This window comes from Miscanthus floridulus, chromosome 9 (assembly GCF_019320115.1).
Source record: "Miscanthus floridulus cultivar M001 chromosome 9, ASM1932011v1, whole genome shotgun sequence".
NCBI classification, from domain to species: Eukaryota; Viridiplantae; Streptophyta; class Magnoliopsida; order Poales; family Poaceae; genus Miscanthus; species Miscanthus floridulus.
The window spans coordinates 63,216,471-63,229,509 of record NC_089588.1 but is presented as its reverse complement, the minus strand read 5'-3'; the positions used below and the strand labels follow the sequence as shown (position 1 = coordinate 63,229,509).

Genomic DNA, 13,039 nt, shown 5'->3' with positions numbered 1-13,039 from the left:
GGGATGCTACCCGCCGAAGTATGGCCGCCGTGGCTGGAAGATATCTCATCAAACTTTATGAACTAGCCAGCTTGAGCAGCTACAAGGGCGAAACATCCCACTGGCACAGTCTTGAGCGTCTTCCTCTCTGACAAGGCTCGCCCGAAGATGACTCACCGGAAGGAGTCCATGTGCGGCTCCATCTCAATGAAAGCCTCACAGACGGTGACAAAGCCGGCAACGTGCGGTACCCTCCAGTGCGCCACCTCCTTTGGCGGAACCAGCCCCTTCTCGGCAAAGGCGGCCAGCATCATCTTATCTATGTGGGGGGACCTCCAACTCAACATCGCACTCTAGAATCACAAACGGGTCTGTGAGTTCCCCTTTCCTTCTCCCTTCCCCTATTTAAAGAAGAGGCGAAGCAGTTGAGGAAAGGCGAAAGGATTGGGGCGAGAAACCCTCCCCCTTCCCCCATTCAATGAGGATGGGAAATGATGGGACACGCCCTGACCGATGGGATGCACCTTGCCTGATGGAACGACGCCTGCTCATATGGGATGTGGCCTAGGTATGGCCCACCACTACCGCACGTCGGGCGTAAGAACCAAAGCACCACCACACGCAAGCGGCCCTCTGCCTTCCCAGGCGGAACTTGGAAAGGCCCAATTATGGGATCTCCACCCAAGAGAGACCATCAGGCTTTCTAAGTCAATTGAACAGCTCAGGAAAACACCAAGAGATAGGTAAGTAGCAAAGGGACGCCCCATGTGGGCCATGCCAACTCCATCACGAACGACGAGTACGTATCCCGGTCGGACATTTCCAATTGAAGCTCTTCAAACCCCGTCACTTGAGTCATCAAGGAAAACACCAAGAGATAGGTAAGGAGCAAAGGGACGCCCCATGTGGGCCATGCCGACTCTGTCATGAACAACGAGCATGGATCCCGGTCGGACATTTCCGATTGGAGCCCTTCAAACCCCGTCACTCGAGTCATCAAGGTAACGTTACCAACCCCCACTATTTCTTTATGTAATCATTCATACATCCATACACGCATTCATTCCATGCACCCACGCCCACCCCGGACGATTCTACCCGAATCACCTGGGAGCTCGGGGGCTAAGCCATCGCATATGCGGTTAATGCATCACAATGCTCCGTGTTGCATCACGAAGCGGCAGTTGCCCCATTCAATATGAGCAACAAATGACCAGGGTTTAAAGGCCGGCCCATGAAGGGCTCGAGGCCACCTTGCGTCAAATAGAGCTAGGGGAGAAAACACAGATGAGCCCCGAGCAGCCCTCGCTCGATCTGCACCAAAGCAGACATGGCCATCTCAACATTCTCATTCTATCCTAAACCTCGCCAAACCCACAGAATCTCCATCGAGCGGAGGCCAGCAGGCCACCCAGGTCGATCTCCGGAATGACACAGGCATCTGCTGGGTTGCAGGTTAAGGAGCAGTGGAATGTCACAAGAGGGCTATGCTGACCCCATCACGAATGACGGACCCGGATTTCACTCGATCATACCCGTTAGCGAGCTCGAGCCATCGAGGCAAGCGACGTTAGCTCAGCCCCTCCGGTTGTGAGAAACCGAGGACGGGGTAACACACAAAACTCAAACAGACCCCTACAAAGCCCAACGGGGCTTAGGGGCTCAAGACACCCAAAAAACACCTCGGCTACGCCTAAATCCGCGACTCCGACTCGCCCGATCTCTCGGCGCTCCAGCACCTGGGACCGCGAAACACCCGGTGTGCGACTCTGATTCACCCGATCCCGGTGTGCGACTCTGACTCACCCGATCCCTTGGTGCACCAACGCCCAGGACCACGAACGCCCGGCGTCCACCTGACGTCCGGGTGTGCGACTCTAACTCGCCTGATCCCTCGGTGCACCAGCACCTAGGACCGCAAAACACCTGGTGTGTGACTCCGACTCGCCTGATCCCATGGCACGCTAGATGCCTAAAACCGCAATTCTGACTCGCCCAGTCCTTTGGCCACAACCTAAACGCCTAGGACCACACTCCAAGAAACGATGGGTCAGAAATTGAGAGGATGCAGCTACGCCCACCAAGGCACACTCACGCTCGCTGACAAACCCCCAGGCGATTCTGCCCGAATCGCTAGGAGGGCTCAGGGGCTACACCCGCGGGTGCGCTTGCGTGCACCCGCTCACAAAACAAAACTTCCCCCACTGGCAAAATGAAGAAACCCCCAGACGATTCTACACGAATCGCCCGGGGGCTCGGGGGCTACACCCACGGGTGCGCTCGCACGCACCCGCCGTCAAAAACAAAAATCCCCCAGATGATTCTACCCAAATCACCCGAGGGCTTGGGGGCGCCTATCAGGTACATAAACCCGGGGTCTCTCATGGACCGGCTCCCCAATGAAGGCTCGGCCTAGCAGACAACGTTGCGAACAACGCGCAACTCATGGGCCGGCCCAAACACCTAAACGATAGGCCAGAAGGACAAACCAATCTCCGACCGGAAGGCCTGGCCAAGGAGGAACGGCGCCCACTTCCAACTCTGGCCCGCCTCTCCAACTGGGGATTTACCAAACCCCTGCTTACCGCTCTTCTTCGACTAGCGCAATCAGAGCCGACTGGGACCAGCCGACCGGGGACGCCCACTCGGTAAGGACTAGGAAATAGACGAAGAAAGTGAAGTCAACCGCAATACCAAGGACCGTACCCTATACACCTACATGACAGTACCCTGCGACCTTCCCAAGCAGTGTTGTAGGCGCCGACATTTTTTCAGTGTTGTGGGCGCCATCAACTCCCATACCAGACAAACACGGTAAGGCACCCCCACATACCTCTGGGCATCAATAGTGTTGTGGGCACCGGCATTTACCGTACCAGGCGAACATGGTAAGACCCCCTGCATGCCTTTGGGCATCAACAGTATGGCAGGCACCGACGTCTGCCATATCAGAAGAAGACGACGCAACCTCCCACGTGCATCTAACATTGAACAGTATTGTGGGCGCCTAACATCCTCTCGTACCCACCGGCTTGGGCAACAAGACTTAGCAGAGCATACGCACTCTCTCCCTCTCACTTGTAAGGTCATCCCCTTCATCTATAAAAGGGGATGTGTTCTCTTCCAAGAGAGAGATCGACTCAATTCTCCAACATACAATAATAGAACCACCAGGTTCAAACACTCGAGCACACGCTCGAACACTTAGCACATAGCGGGGCTCCCATCACTCTCGGCCCTTCAGACCAGAGTCCGACCGGACCTCTTATACCCCCATCTTTCTCCCTTCTGTTTGTAACCCCACAACAAACTTCGAGCACCTGGGCTCAGGAATAAAGTCACCAACAGACTCAAACTGGAGGTAGGGCACGTTGCTTGAACCAGTATAAGCCCTGTGTCATTGAGTGCTAGGCCACCTCCTATCACAACATACATCAAAACTATAAATATTTACGTGTTGGTCACTTTCTGCACCGACAGTACTATCACTCAACATATCTATAATCCTGTTATCCTTCAAATCAATTTGATGTAACTGGATTCCCCATGAGCTCTGCAAACATGTCATTTCGTAAGAATGATGATAAATGAGACAATGTGTGGGCTATTAGTATTGGCTGCAGTAAAGACTTAATAGATACATCCTCTAGTAAAAATGGAGAACACCTGAATAGTGATGTTAATGACAGAGATGTAAAAATATTTGATTCTTACGATAGACCATAAGTATGTGATCCATGCGGAGCTACAAACTTGCATAGAGATGGAAGATTCCTTGACAACCTAAAATTTCTATGAAAATCATTTTTTCTCATTCACGACTGCTTAGAGGACCCAGGAAAAGGTCTCTGACTACACCTCAGTACAACAACAACAACAACAGCAACAAAGCTTGTCAGTCCCAAGCAAGTTGCGGTAGGCTAGAGTTGAAACCCACTAAGAGCCGCAAGTCACGGTTCAGGCACATTAATAGCTGCTTTCCAAGCACTCCTATTCAAACATAGATCTTTAGGTATATTCTAAGCTTTCAAATATCTTTTTATTGCCCCCCCCCCATGTAATTTCGGTCTATCTCTACCTCTCCTCATGTTATTAGCTTGGCTTAGGACTCCACAATGCACTGATGCCTCTGAAGGTCTCCTTTGGATATGGCCAAACCACCTCAACCGATGTTGGACAAGCTTTTCTTCAATTGGTGCTACCCCTAGGCGGTCACGTATATCATCGTTCCTATCTCGGTCCATTCTTGTGTGACCACAAATCCATCGCAACATACGTGTTTCTACAACACTCAGTTGTTGAAAATGCGAATCTTTGTAGGCCAACATTCTGCTCCATACAACATAGCCGGTCTAATCACCGTTCTATAAAACTTGCTTTTTAGCTTTTGTGGTACCCTCTTGTCACAAAGAACGCCAGAAGCTTATCGTCACTTGATCCACCCTACTTTGATTCTATGGCTAACGTCCGCATCAATATCTCCATCGCTCTGTAACATCGATCCTAGGTAACGAAAGGTATCCTTCTTAGGCACTATGTAACACCCCAGAAGAAAAGACAACAAAAATCTTCTGGAGAATTATCACAGTTCAGCACAAAGAAAACAACCCAACATTAGAGTATGCGGAAGCAACAATAATCATAAAGATCAACTATAAAATATCTTTACTGATCACTAAATTGTCATAACTCATCCAACCAAAAACCAGATCCAACATGAAGCATATAGTTTGAACCAACTAAACCATGGTTACATATTATTATTATTACAACACATGTGTCCCACAGATTATTTGACTCCAAGGTGACGTGCACACGTGTTGCTACTCCCGTCCCAAGCATGCATCTTCCAGGCTCAAACACCCGAGGGGAAAACAACGTGTGAGGTTTATGGAAAACCTCAGCAAGCAAACTGCCTTAACTGAGTTATTCAAATCATAGTTGATTAAATATCAAATTTAAAACATGATAGTAGATACATCCATTGTTTCATAGAACTGTAATATAAATATATTAAAAGTACAAAGGTGAATGATGCAATGCAATGCAAATGCGAATGATGCCATGCAATACATATGTGAATGATGCAGTGCAATGCAATATGTGAATGATGCAGTGCAATGCAAATGCGAATGATGCCATGCAATGCATATGTGAATGATGCATTGCAATGCATGACTTCACTTCTACCCACACGTCCCAACAAGAGGGAGTGAGGGCTGCAACCACAAAGCTCATCAATGTGCGTTGCTGTACCGGTACTTACCGCACCAATTTGGCTACGGTTTCTTCAAATGCATATCAACGGGAAGAGTGCAAATGCAAATGTTGCATTGTGAGTAATTCATGTACTTCATAATTCAATAACAAAGCCAAAAGATATAAATCCATATACTTCAAGGTAACTTCAAATTTAGATTAAATGCCTAGTGCGAGATACTAAAAATTAAGTGTAGGCAATTCAAACAACCAAGCTAAATCATGTGAACCACATCGTCACGTTTACTTGCCTTCACCGAAGATCAAAAGTGAGAGCTAAGCACGATCCGAAGGTGCACCACCTGCTCATAAGAACATCTCAGTACTAACACCATCGTACAATCGAAACAAATAAGAAATTATACAATTAAAGCGTCCCAAACCCCCGTTTAAAACATCTACCATCTCGCTACCGATTGTGACAGCAGCACTGTCCCTTCTCTTTTTCATAGACAAACAACCATACATTAATAAATTACTAAAATCTACCAGATGATAGAAAACTCATTTATGTACAACTTTGGTATTATAATATTTGGCATTAGAGGTCTCCAAGATAGCATAAACATTGACTTAAGTTAACTGAACTTTTCTGTCGGTCAAAACAGGACAGCAAAGTTATAAAAATCATAACTGGAGACATACTCGTCCAAATATCGTGTTCTCTAACAATATGGAAAGATAAAGAAAAACTCTACAACTTTCATTTAGATACAAAGTTCAAATTCTTCAAGTAAAAAGGCCAAAACGGATTAGATCTAAAACTGTCCAGAAACTCATCACTGGAAAACAGCCTACTTCACACGATCATATCTCCAAGAATACGGAGGCTATGGGGGTGATCTTGGCGTCAAAAGAAAGATAACGAATTCCTCTACAACTTTGTCCATAGTGGTAAAAAATATTGAGGCCAATAAAATGACCTAAAACAGCGATGAACAGAAACTGCCTAATCTGATGGGGTTTCCGAACGTGGGCGAGATTAACTTCGGGAATTACTCCATCTAAACTCCACTTAAAAAAGATGATTTGATCCATGGAACTTGGTCCAAACAAGGGGATAAAGGTTTGATGTCTTACCAAGAGAAACCGCAGCAAGCACGCCGACAAACCCTAGGCGATTCACTCCTTTCTTCTTCACCTCCCGGTCATCCTCGTCGCTGCGATAGGATCGTGGTTGGATTCCGGAGAAGAACGGCACGTCAACGGCGGCGCAAGCCCTAGGTCTCCTCTTACTCCTCTTCTCCCTTCGTTCTTTTTTCTCCCGTGCTAGAAGACAAGGGGCGGCGGCTGTTGGGCTGGCCAGGACGGTGGAGAAAAGGAAGGGGAAAGGACTACGATGCCGACCAGAGCAGGAGTTGGACTCCAAAGGTACGTAGCCGCGTGGTACTGTAGCTCCATAATCACTGTAGCGTTTTTTTTTCCCTTAAATCTTCCAAAATTCAAAGAGTCATGATCCGAACTCTAATCCAAGCACATGAGTAGTCAAATAAAAAGTATTTGACGAGCTCTACGCATTACTAACCTCCATTCTTTCATGCGAGGAACAGATCAATAAGTCAAATTTTAGTCTCTCATTAAAAATCGGTCAATCTCTGCTAGATAAGGAACTTGATCCAAATTAAAATTCATATTCATGACTTCCTCTTTTTTTTTGTTTTACACACTACTTGACCTTCCAAACTTACATCTCCCTCCTCCTGTGCAGCTCCACCAAAGTCACATCTCATATATTCGGTTTTAGTTCTGCTTAATCTAAAACCTTTAGACTCAAGGGTCTCTCGCCACAACTCTAGTTTCCTATTTACTCCTGCCTGGCTTTCGTCCACTAACACTACATCATCAGCGAACAACATACACCAAGGAATATCCCCTTTAATATTCCTGGTAACCTTATCCATTGCCAAAGCAAAGAGGTATGGGCTCAAGGCTGACCCTTAATGAAGTCCTATTTTAATCGGGAAGTAAGCTGTGATACCATCATTTGTTCGAAAACTAGTCACTGCATTGTTGTACATGTCCTTGATGAGGGTCACGTAGTACACCTGTAAATTCCATAATGATTAGAAAACATGAAATATTGGAAACACTAGTAGTTCAGATGTTCTAGTTGCACGTCTCCCTTTAACAGCTAGCTAACACATTTATCTACAACTTGCACCAGGACTTATGACAAAAGCTAAAAGGTCAATTTGTTATATTTGAAAGGAATTTAAAAATAACTGACCTAAATTAACCGACAGTAATTGAATTCTACGACCAGAGTTCTAGCAAATTCAAGTATACAGCAAGTAGTGACTGGAGTAGGAATAATCGGCCATGCAGTTGAAGGATGATGTGTTGATAGAAGAAGACTGAAGACTCCAGGGAACTCACGTTATCAGTTGGCTTGATGGAGTACCTGAAGGCTAAAACTGTTAAATGGTGTCAAGAACAGGAGTTACCAGTTTTGCACTGAGCTTAAATAGATTAAATAACTACCATCGTTTCCCCATTAAAAAACAAGTGCACTGTTGCTTCCCGCGCATCATTTTCCCTTCCCTTGTGTCCTGGGATCCTGTCTTTTTGTTGGCACTACTGTTGTTCTATGCTGACAATGGAATGGTTGGATCTACTGATAGGGATGTACTGGATGAGGTGGAGATCCGACAGCTGCTCATTGACCATATTGGACATCGATGCTGTTGGGGAAGTCACCCTGCCCGCACATGGAAAATTACCTCCATTGAGGACTGCAATGTCTATGTTGGCACCTTGGAAACCTTCATCGAGGAAAGGCACATTATTACAAAAAAGGAACCCTATGAAAGTGGGAATATAGATGGAAGAGAAAAAGGTCCTTTGCTTGGATTGTGGGAACTAGATTTGAGGTCTAAGTTTCCTGCACTTTTTGTTCCAGAGGAAGAAGTGATGGTCAAGATTCCACATTCAGATATTATTGAAAAATGCTCAGGTACTATATGTATTTTGCTTTCAGTGCCCTCTGATTTTCCTTTAATGAGGGAATTAGATTTGTGCTACTATGTTAATTACGGTTATGATATTTGACATTGCTTTTGTAATATTTGGATTCATGACACCACTGTGTAAAAACCTGTTATGTTTACACCACTATTGTACCACTTGTAGTGGCAAGACTGTAACAAGTTTTGCCACTAAAGTTGATACAGCAGTGGCATAAACGAACGGCATGAGTCTTAATATTACAAAAGAGCAATGGAAAATATCGACACCGTAATTAACACAGTGGCAGAAACCTAATTTTTTCCTTTAACAAATTAAATTCATTCATGTAGTAACTTAATTTGCTTATGTAGGTTTATAGCCTTTTGATCCTGCATTTTGAATGCTTCTATGATGGAAATACCTTTCAGTTCATATCCTCACATACGAAGTCATAATAACTAACATGGGTGTATTCGGCCATAAACCTACTTACTATTGCTGCTATTGTGCTATCTTTTGCCACCAACAGGCTGTAAGAACACACGCATGATACTAATCTTAAAATTGTTTTAAGTTAGGACACCTAGCTAGGTGCCCCTTTTTTCACATTGCACCTTAGCAAGTACCTTCTTCATAATTTTGTTGCTATGCATTTACACTTATTTTAATTCTAACATGGTAACATTGTCACTCTTTTCATTTTTTAAAAAGCTATTAGTTGTTTATTTTTTTTGACAGATTGCGAGGGTCGTGGAGAGAAACCATGCCCTACATGCAATGCTGGTCAGGAGCACGGGTTTTATAAAGCAAATCAGATGACCCGGTGTGGTGCATGTCATGGCCGAGGTTTACTTGCTCACCAAGATGGATCTGATACAATGTTAGTTGTTCTGCTTCCTTTGCTACAGATACGGTTTTGTGATGGGTCTATATTGGTAGGAGGTGTTGCGTAGATTGTAGGCACAGAGGTAGAAGGACGAGGGAATGGAAGGCAATGGCGGCCTATGATGCACGGATACGTGGATACAGATACCGGTATGTGATACGGCGATACTCCGATACGTCATTTTCCCAAAATACAGATACGGGGATACGGCAATATATATAAAAAATAAAAAATAAATCCACCGAAATTAAAAATTAGCGCACAGACCATAAATATTACATAACATAATATTGTTCAAGGCATAACGTTCAGGCCATCAAGCCATTATTCAAACTTAGGTTCAACATACACACTCTACATGATGAAATGATAAAACGATAGTTGATAAAGTGATGATGCATGAACGGCAGCTGGCCATGACCAATTGGCAATCATCAAGAAGTCTTTCAGTCACTTGATCCAACATCTTCAGTCAGACCAAGTGCCCCAAGATCTTCAAGAACTCTTTCAAGGTCTGGCTCATCAAGTGACAGATCAGCATGCTCAAGGAAATCAGCACCGCCCTCAAAATCAGCTTCAAAAGTATCAGCTCCAATATCCCACACTGCTGATGGACCATGGTTGTATTCCTCATTTTTTCTAGAAAGAAGACACAAGTTCTGGTGTGTGAAAACTAGATCCTCAGCACGTGCAGAATTGAGCCTACAAAGTCAATTGCAAGTTTGCAATTAGGAATTGAACTACAGGTGTCAAACAATTGAGATTAAAAAAAAGCAATAAAAGGTCGAACTAGAACCTGCTTCTCAAGGAACTATGAACCAGCCCATAGGTACTCCAATTTCTCTCAGCACAAGAAGATGATGTTAGCTGGCCAAGTAATCAAATGCCAACTTCTTCAGTTCTGGAGCAGAATGACCATGAATTCCCCACCATTGCTTTGGATCCATATAAGTTCTATCCTCAAGTGAATCAAATGAATTGAATCCAGGTCCAAACAAAGAGAAATTAGCATATTGTTGCTTGACCCTTTTTAATTCCTCACCAGAAAAATTCCTCCTGAAACAAGCATTTCTCATTTATGAAATCTCCTCATCATTGTGGGGGGCTTGTCGGTTTGGAACCTCATTGATCCATGCTTCAGTGTAGTACTTGGGATTTAGTGAGTGTGCCAAGCAGTGCAAGGGGGTACTGCTTTTTGTCCAACGGCTCACCAAGATGTCTTGCACAACTGAGTAAAAGGTGGATTCTTCATGTGGCTCTTTCCCTTCATAACGATATATCACATTCTTCACCTTCTCTATCATTGTGTCACACATTTCATATATCAAGTGGAGGCATGGCTTGTCAGTATCAGCTGCCTGCACCATAGAATAGATAGGATCAGTGAAACTGAGGAAATAACGCACCTTATCCCACCACACATCATTCACAATCTTGTCCTTCACAAATTGGGCCGGACCAGGATTATCCTCCCTATAGGCAGTCCACTTTTCACTCACTATCATCACTGAAAGAGCATCTTTTATAGCCACAAACCTCTTCATCATCACAATAGCAGAGGCAAATCTTGTCTCGGCAATGGCAAGGAACTTAAGCTTGCTATACTCATTGAACATGGATAGCCTCATGGAGTGATTCATGATGAAATTCTTTATACTGCTAGCATCTCCAATGATCTCACTGATCCATTGGAATTCATCATAAAGCTCATCCTCAATGTCCCTAGGAGCACATATGTTCTTCAAGCCAAGGTTCAGAGTATGCACGACACATGGGATCCAGAAAATCTGAGGGTGCTTCTGGTCAACAATGATACCAGCAGCTCTACAATTGGCAGCATTATCAGTGATCACTTGCACAACATTTTGTGCCCCAACCTCATCAATTACAGCTAGCATCTTCTCTGAAATATATTCCTTGGTCTTGGATATTCCTTCAGTGTTGAATGCTTTAAGAAACATTGGACCATCTTCCGTCATAGCCAAGAAATTCAAGAGTGGGCGCCTTTGATCATCTAACCATCCATCTGATACAATACTCACACCTTTAGAATTCCATGTTGCCTTGATGGGCTGCAGCAATCTCTCAACATTTGTCTTCTCTTGCACAAGAAGAGTTGCCCTCAGCTTGTTGTAGCTTGGAGGGACATATTCTCTAATTGGATGATTGGCAGCAAACATGAAAGCCTTCCTGAAATATGGGTTACGTGCAAGATTAAAAGGCAGGCCTGCTGTGTAGAACATCGTAGCTATCAGTTCATCAAGCTGGCTATGGAGTTCTAGATTGAAGCTGCACTCAATAGCTGAAACACCCCTCCTCTTCCTCATCTTCTCATTGCCCTTAGTTGGAAGTTGAATATCTCTAGGAAGGTTCCTGCCGGCAGTAGCATTTGCAGCAGAAACTTTAGCTTGCAGTTGTTCAAGAATATATACAGTCACCACTCAACAAAATGTAACCCCAAAACCAGAAATCTTTAACAGATGTGCTTTAACTCTAGAGTAACTTCCTTGGAAACCTTTGTTACAAAGTTTACATCTCATATTTATGTTGCCCTCTTGACCCTTTCTAGTTTTCTGAAGAATCTGAACATACCTCCACAGGGGCTTCTTGTCATCATCGTCTGCAGGAATCACACGAGCAAAAGCCAAGACTCGATTTGCAATAGCAGGATTGTTGGCAACAGGAAATTCTTCACTTTCACCACTATGAGTGGATGCAGAAGCATTCATACTAGTCACCATTTGATTAGACACGAGGGGAAATAAACACAGAGCAGATGAATCAGCACATGGGGAGATTGATTTGAGAAGGGAAGGACCAGACATGGAGGAAGCAGAGGAATGTTGGACTCACCATGGAAGGGGAAGGAGTAGGAGGAGGCACAGGTGGGTGGCCTGGCGGCGGTGACAACAAGGGAGTAATGAGCGGCACTGCTCCGGGCGGCGGTGAGCAGCAGGCTGCCGTGCGTGAGGCAACTGCGGCTGCGCGAATGGGGATGAGAGGGGGGTGTAGCTGAATAGAGGGCTTTAATACAAAGCGATTGAGTGGTGTTAGGGTTTGAAGGTATCGCACATGTGTCCCATGAGTATCCGATTTATTTTTATTATTTGGAAATTGCTAAATTGTCCGATACGTCCGGGATACGTATCCGGACATATCCGCGGAGTATCCATATCCGATACAGTATCCAACACTGGTACGCAAGTTTTGCGAAGTATCCGCGTATCATAGATGGCGGCCCATGGTCGCCTGTATTCTAGGGCATATGCAGGGGGTGGCAGTGACGCTAGGAGAGGGTAGGCGCATGGTAGCTAGGATGGCATACAGCTTGAGGAACAATCCTCTACTTCTTGCTTTATCCATATGCGCACATGTCTCCTATATTTATACTCCCATGACTTGTTCCCTAAGAAAACTAGACGTAGAGTCCTTATAGATTTGGATTGGACTCATCTTATCCTAAAGAAGCTCTATCTTTCCTAATTTGAGTTTATTGTTTCCTATCTTATTCAAGCTCTAATTGGAAGTGGATTCCACTTTGGGAGGAGGGGCTAATGGAGATGGGGATCTCGATCTTCCATCAGGTGATGGTAACTATCGTTGTGGCGGAGAATGACACACCGATCCGGCTTTAGATCGAAAGATCGAACCCTGCAATCTTAGCACCACAGCTCCTCTGGTTATCAACCGAGTCACGGACCAGGTTGACCTTGCCAAGAATGCTAATCCCTACCTGCGCAACGAAGAACACAAGAAAGAACAAGAAAGATCGCAACCAAATTGCAGATGTATGATTAATCTCACAAGTTGGGGTCTCACAAACCGATGAACGGTGAAACTGTTCTTAACAGAATAATCTAAGCAAAACCCAAAACCTAATGACGGCAGCAGCGTATGATTATAAAGGTCTTAGGGTCGTCACCTACCCTGGACGTGCCCCCTAATGGGCCCAAACACGATACACGGTCC

At 45.0% G+C, this 13,039-nt stretch overlaps 1 protein-coding gene and 1 pseudogene across 1 annotated transcript; one reads left to right on the top strand and one right to left on the bottom strand.

The window, feature by feature from the left end:
• Positions 1-7,839: 7,839 nt before the first annotated feature.
• LOC136480027 (uncharacterized) lies at positions 7,840-9,157 on the top strand. Its single transcript, XM_066477702.1, has 2 exons — positions 7,840-8,191; positions 8,923-9,157. Exons 1-2 carry the CDS (start codon positions 7,840-7,842, stop codon positions 9,135-9,137), a joined length of 567 nt encoding a protein of 188 aa, XP_066333799.1. The 3' UTR covers positions 9,138-9,157.
• A 359-nt stretch (positions 9,158-9,516) lies between these two features.
• Positions 9,517-11,811, bottom strand: LOC136480026 (uncharacterized; annotated as a pseudogene).
• Positions 11,812-13,039: the final 1,228 nt, after the last annotated feature.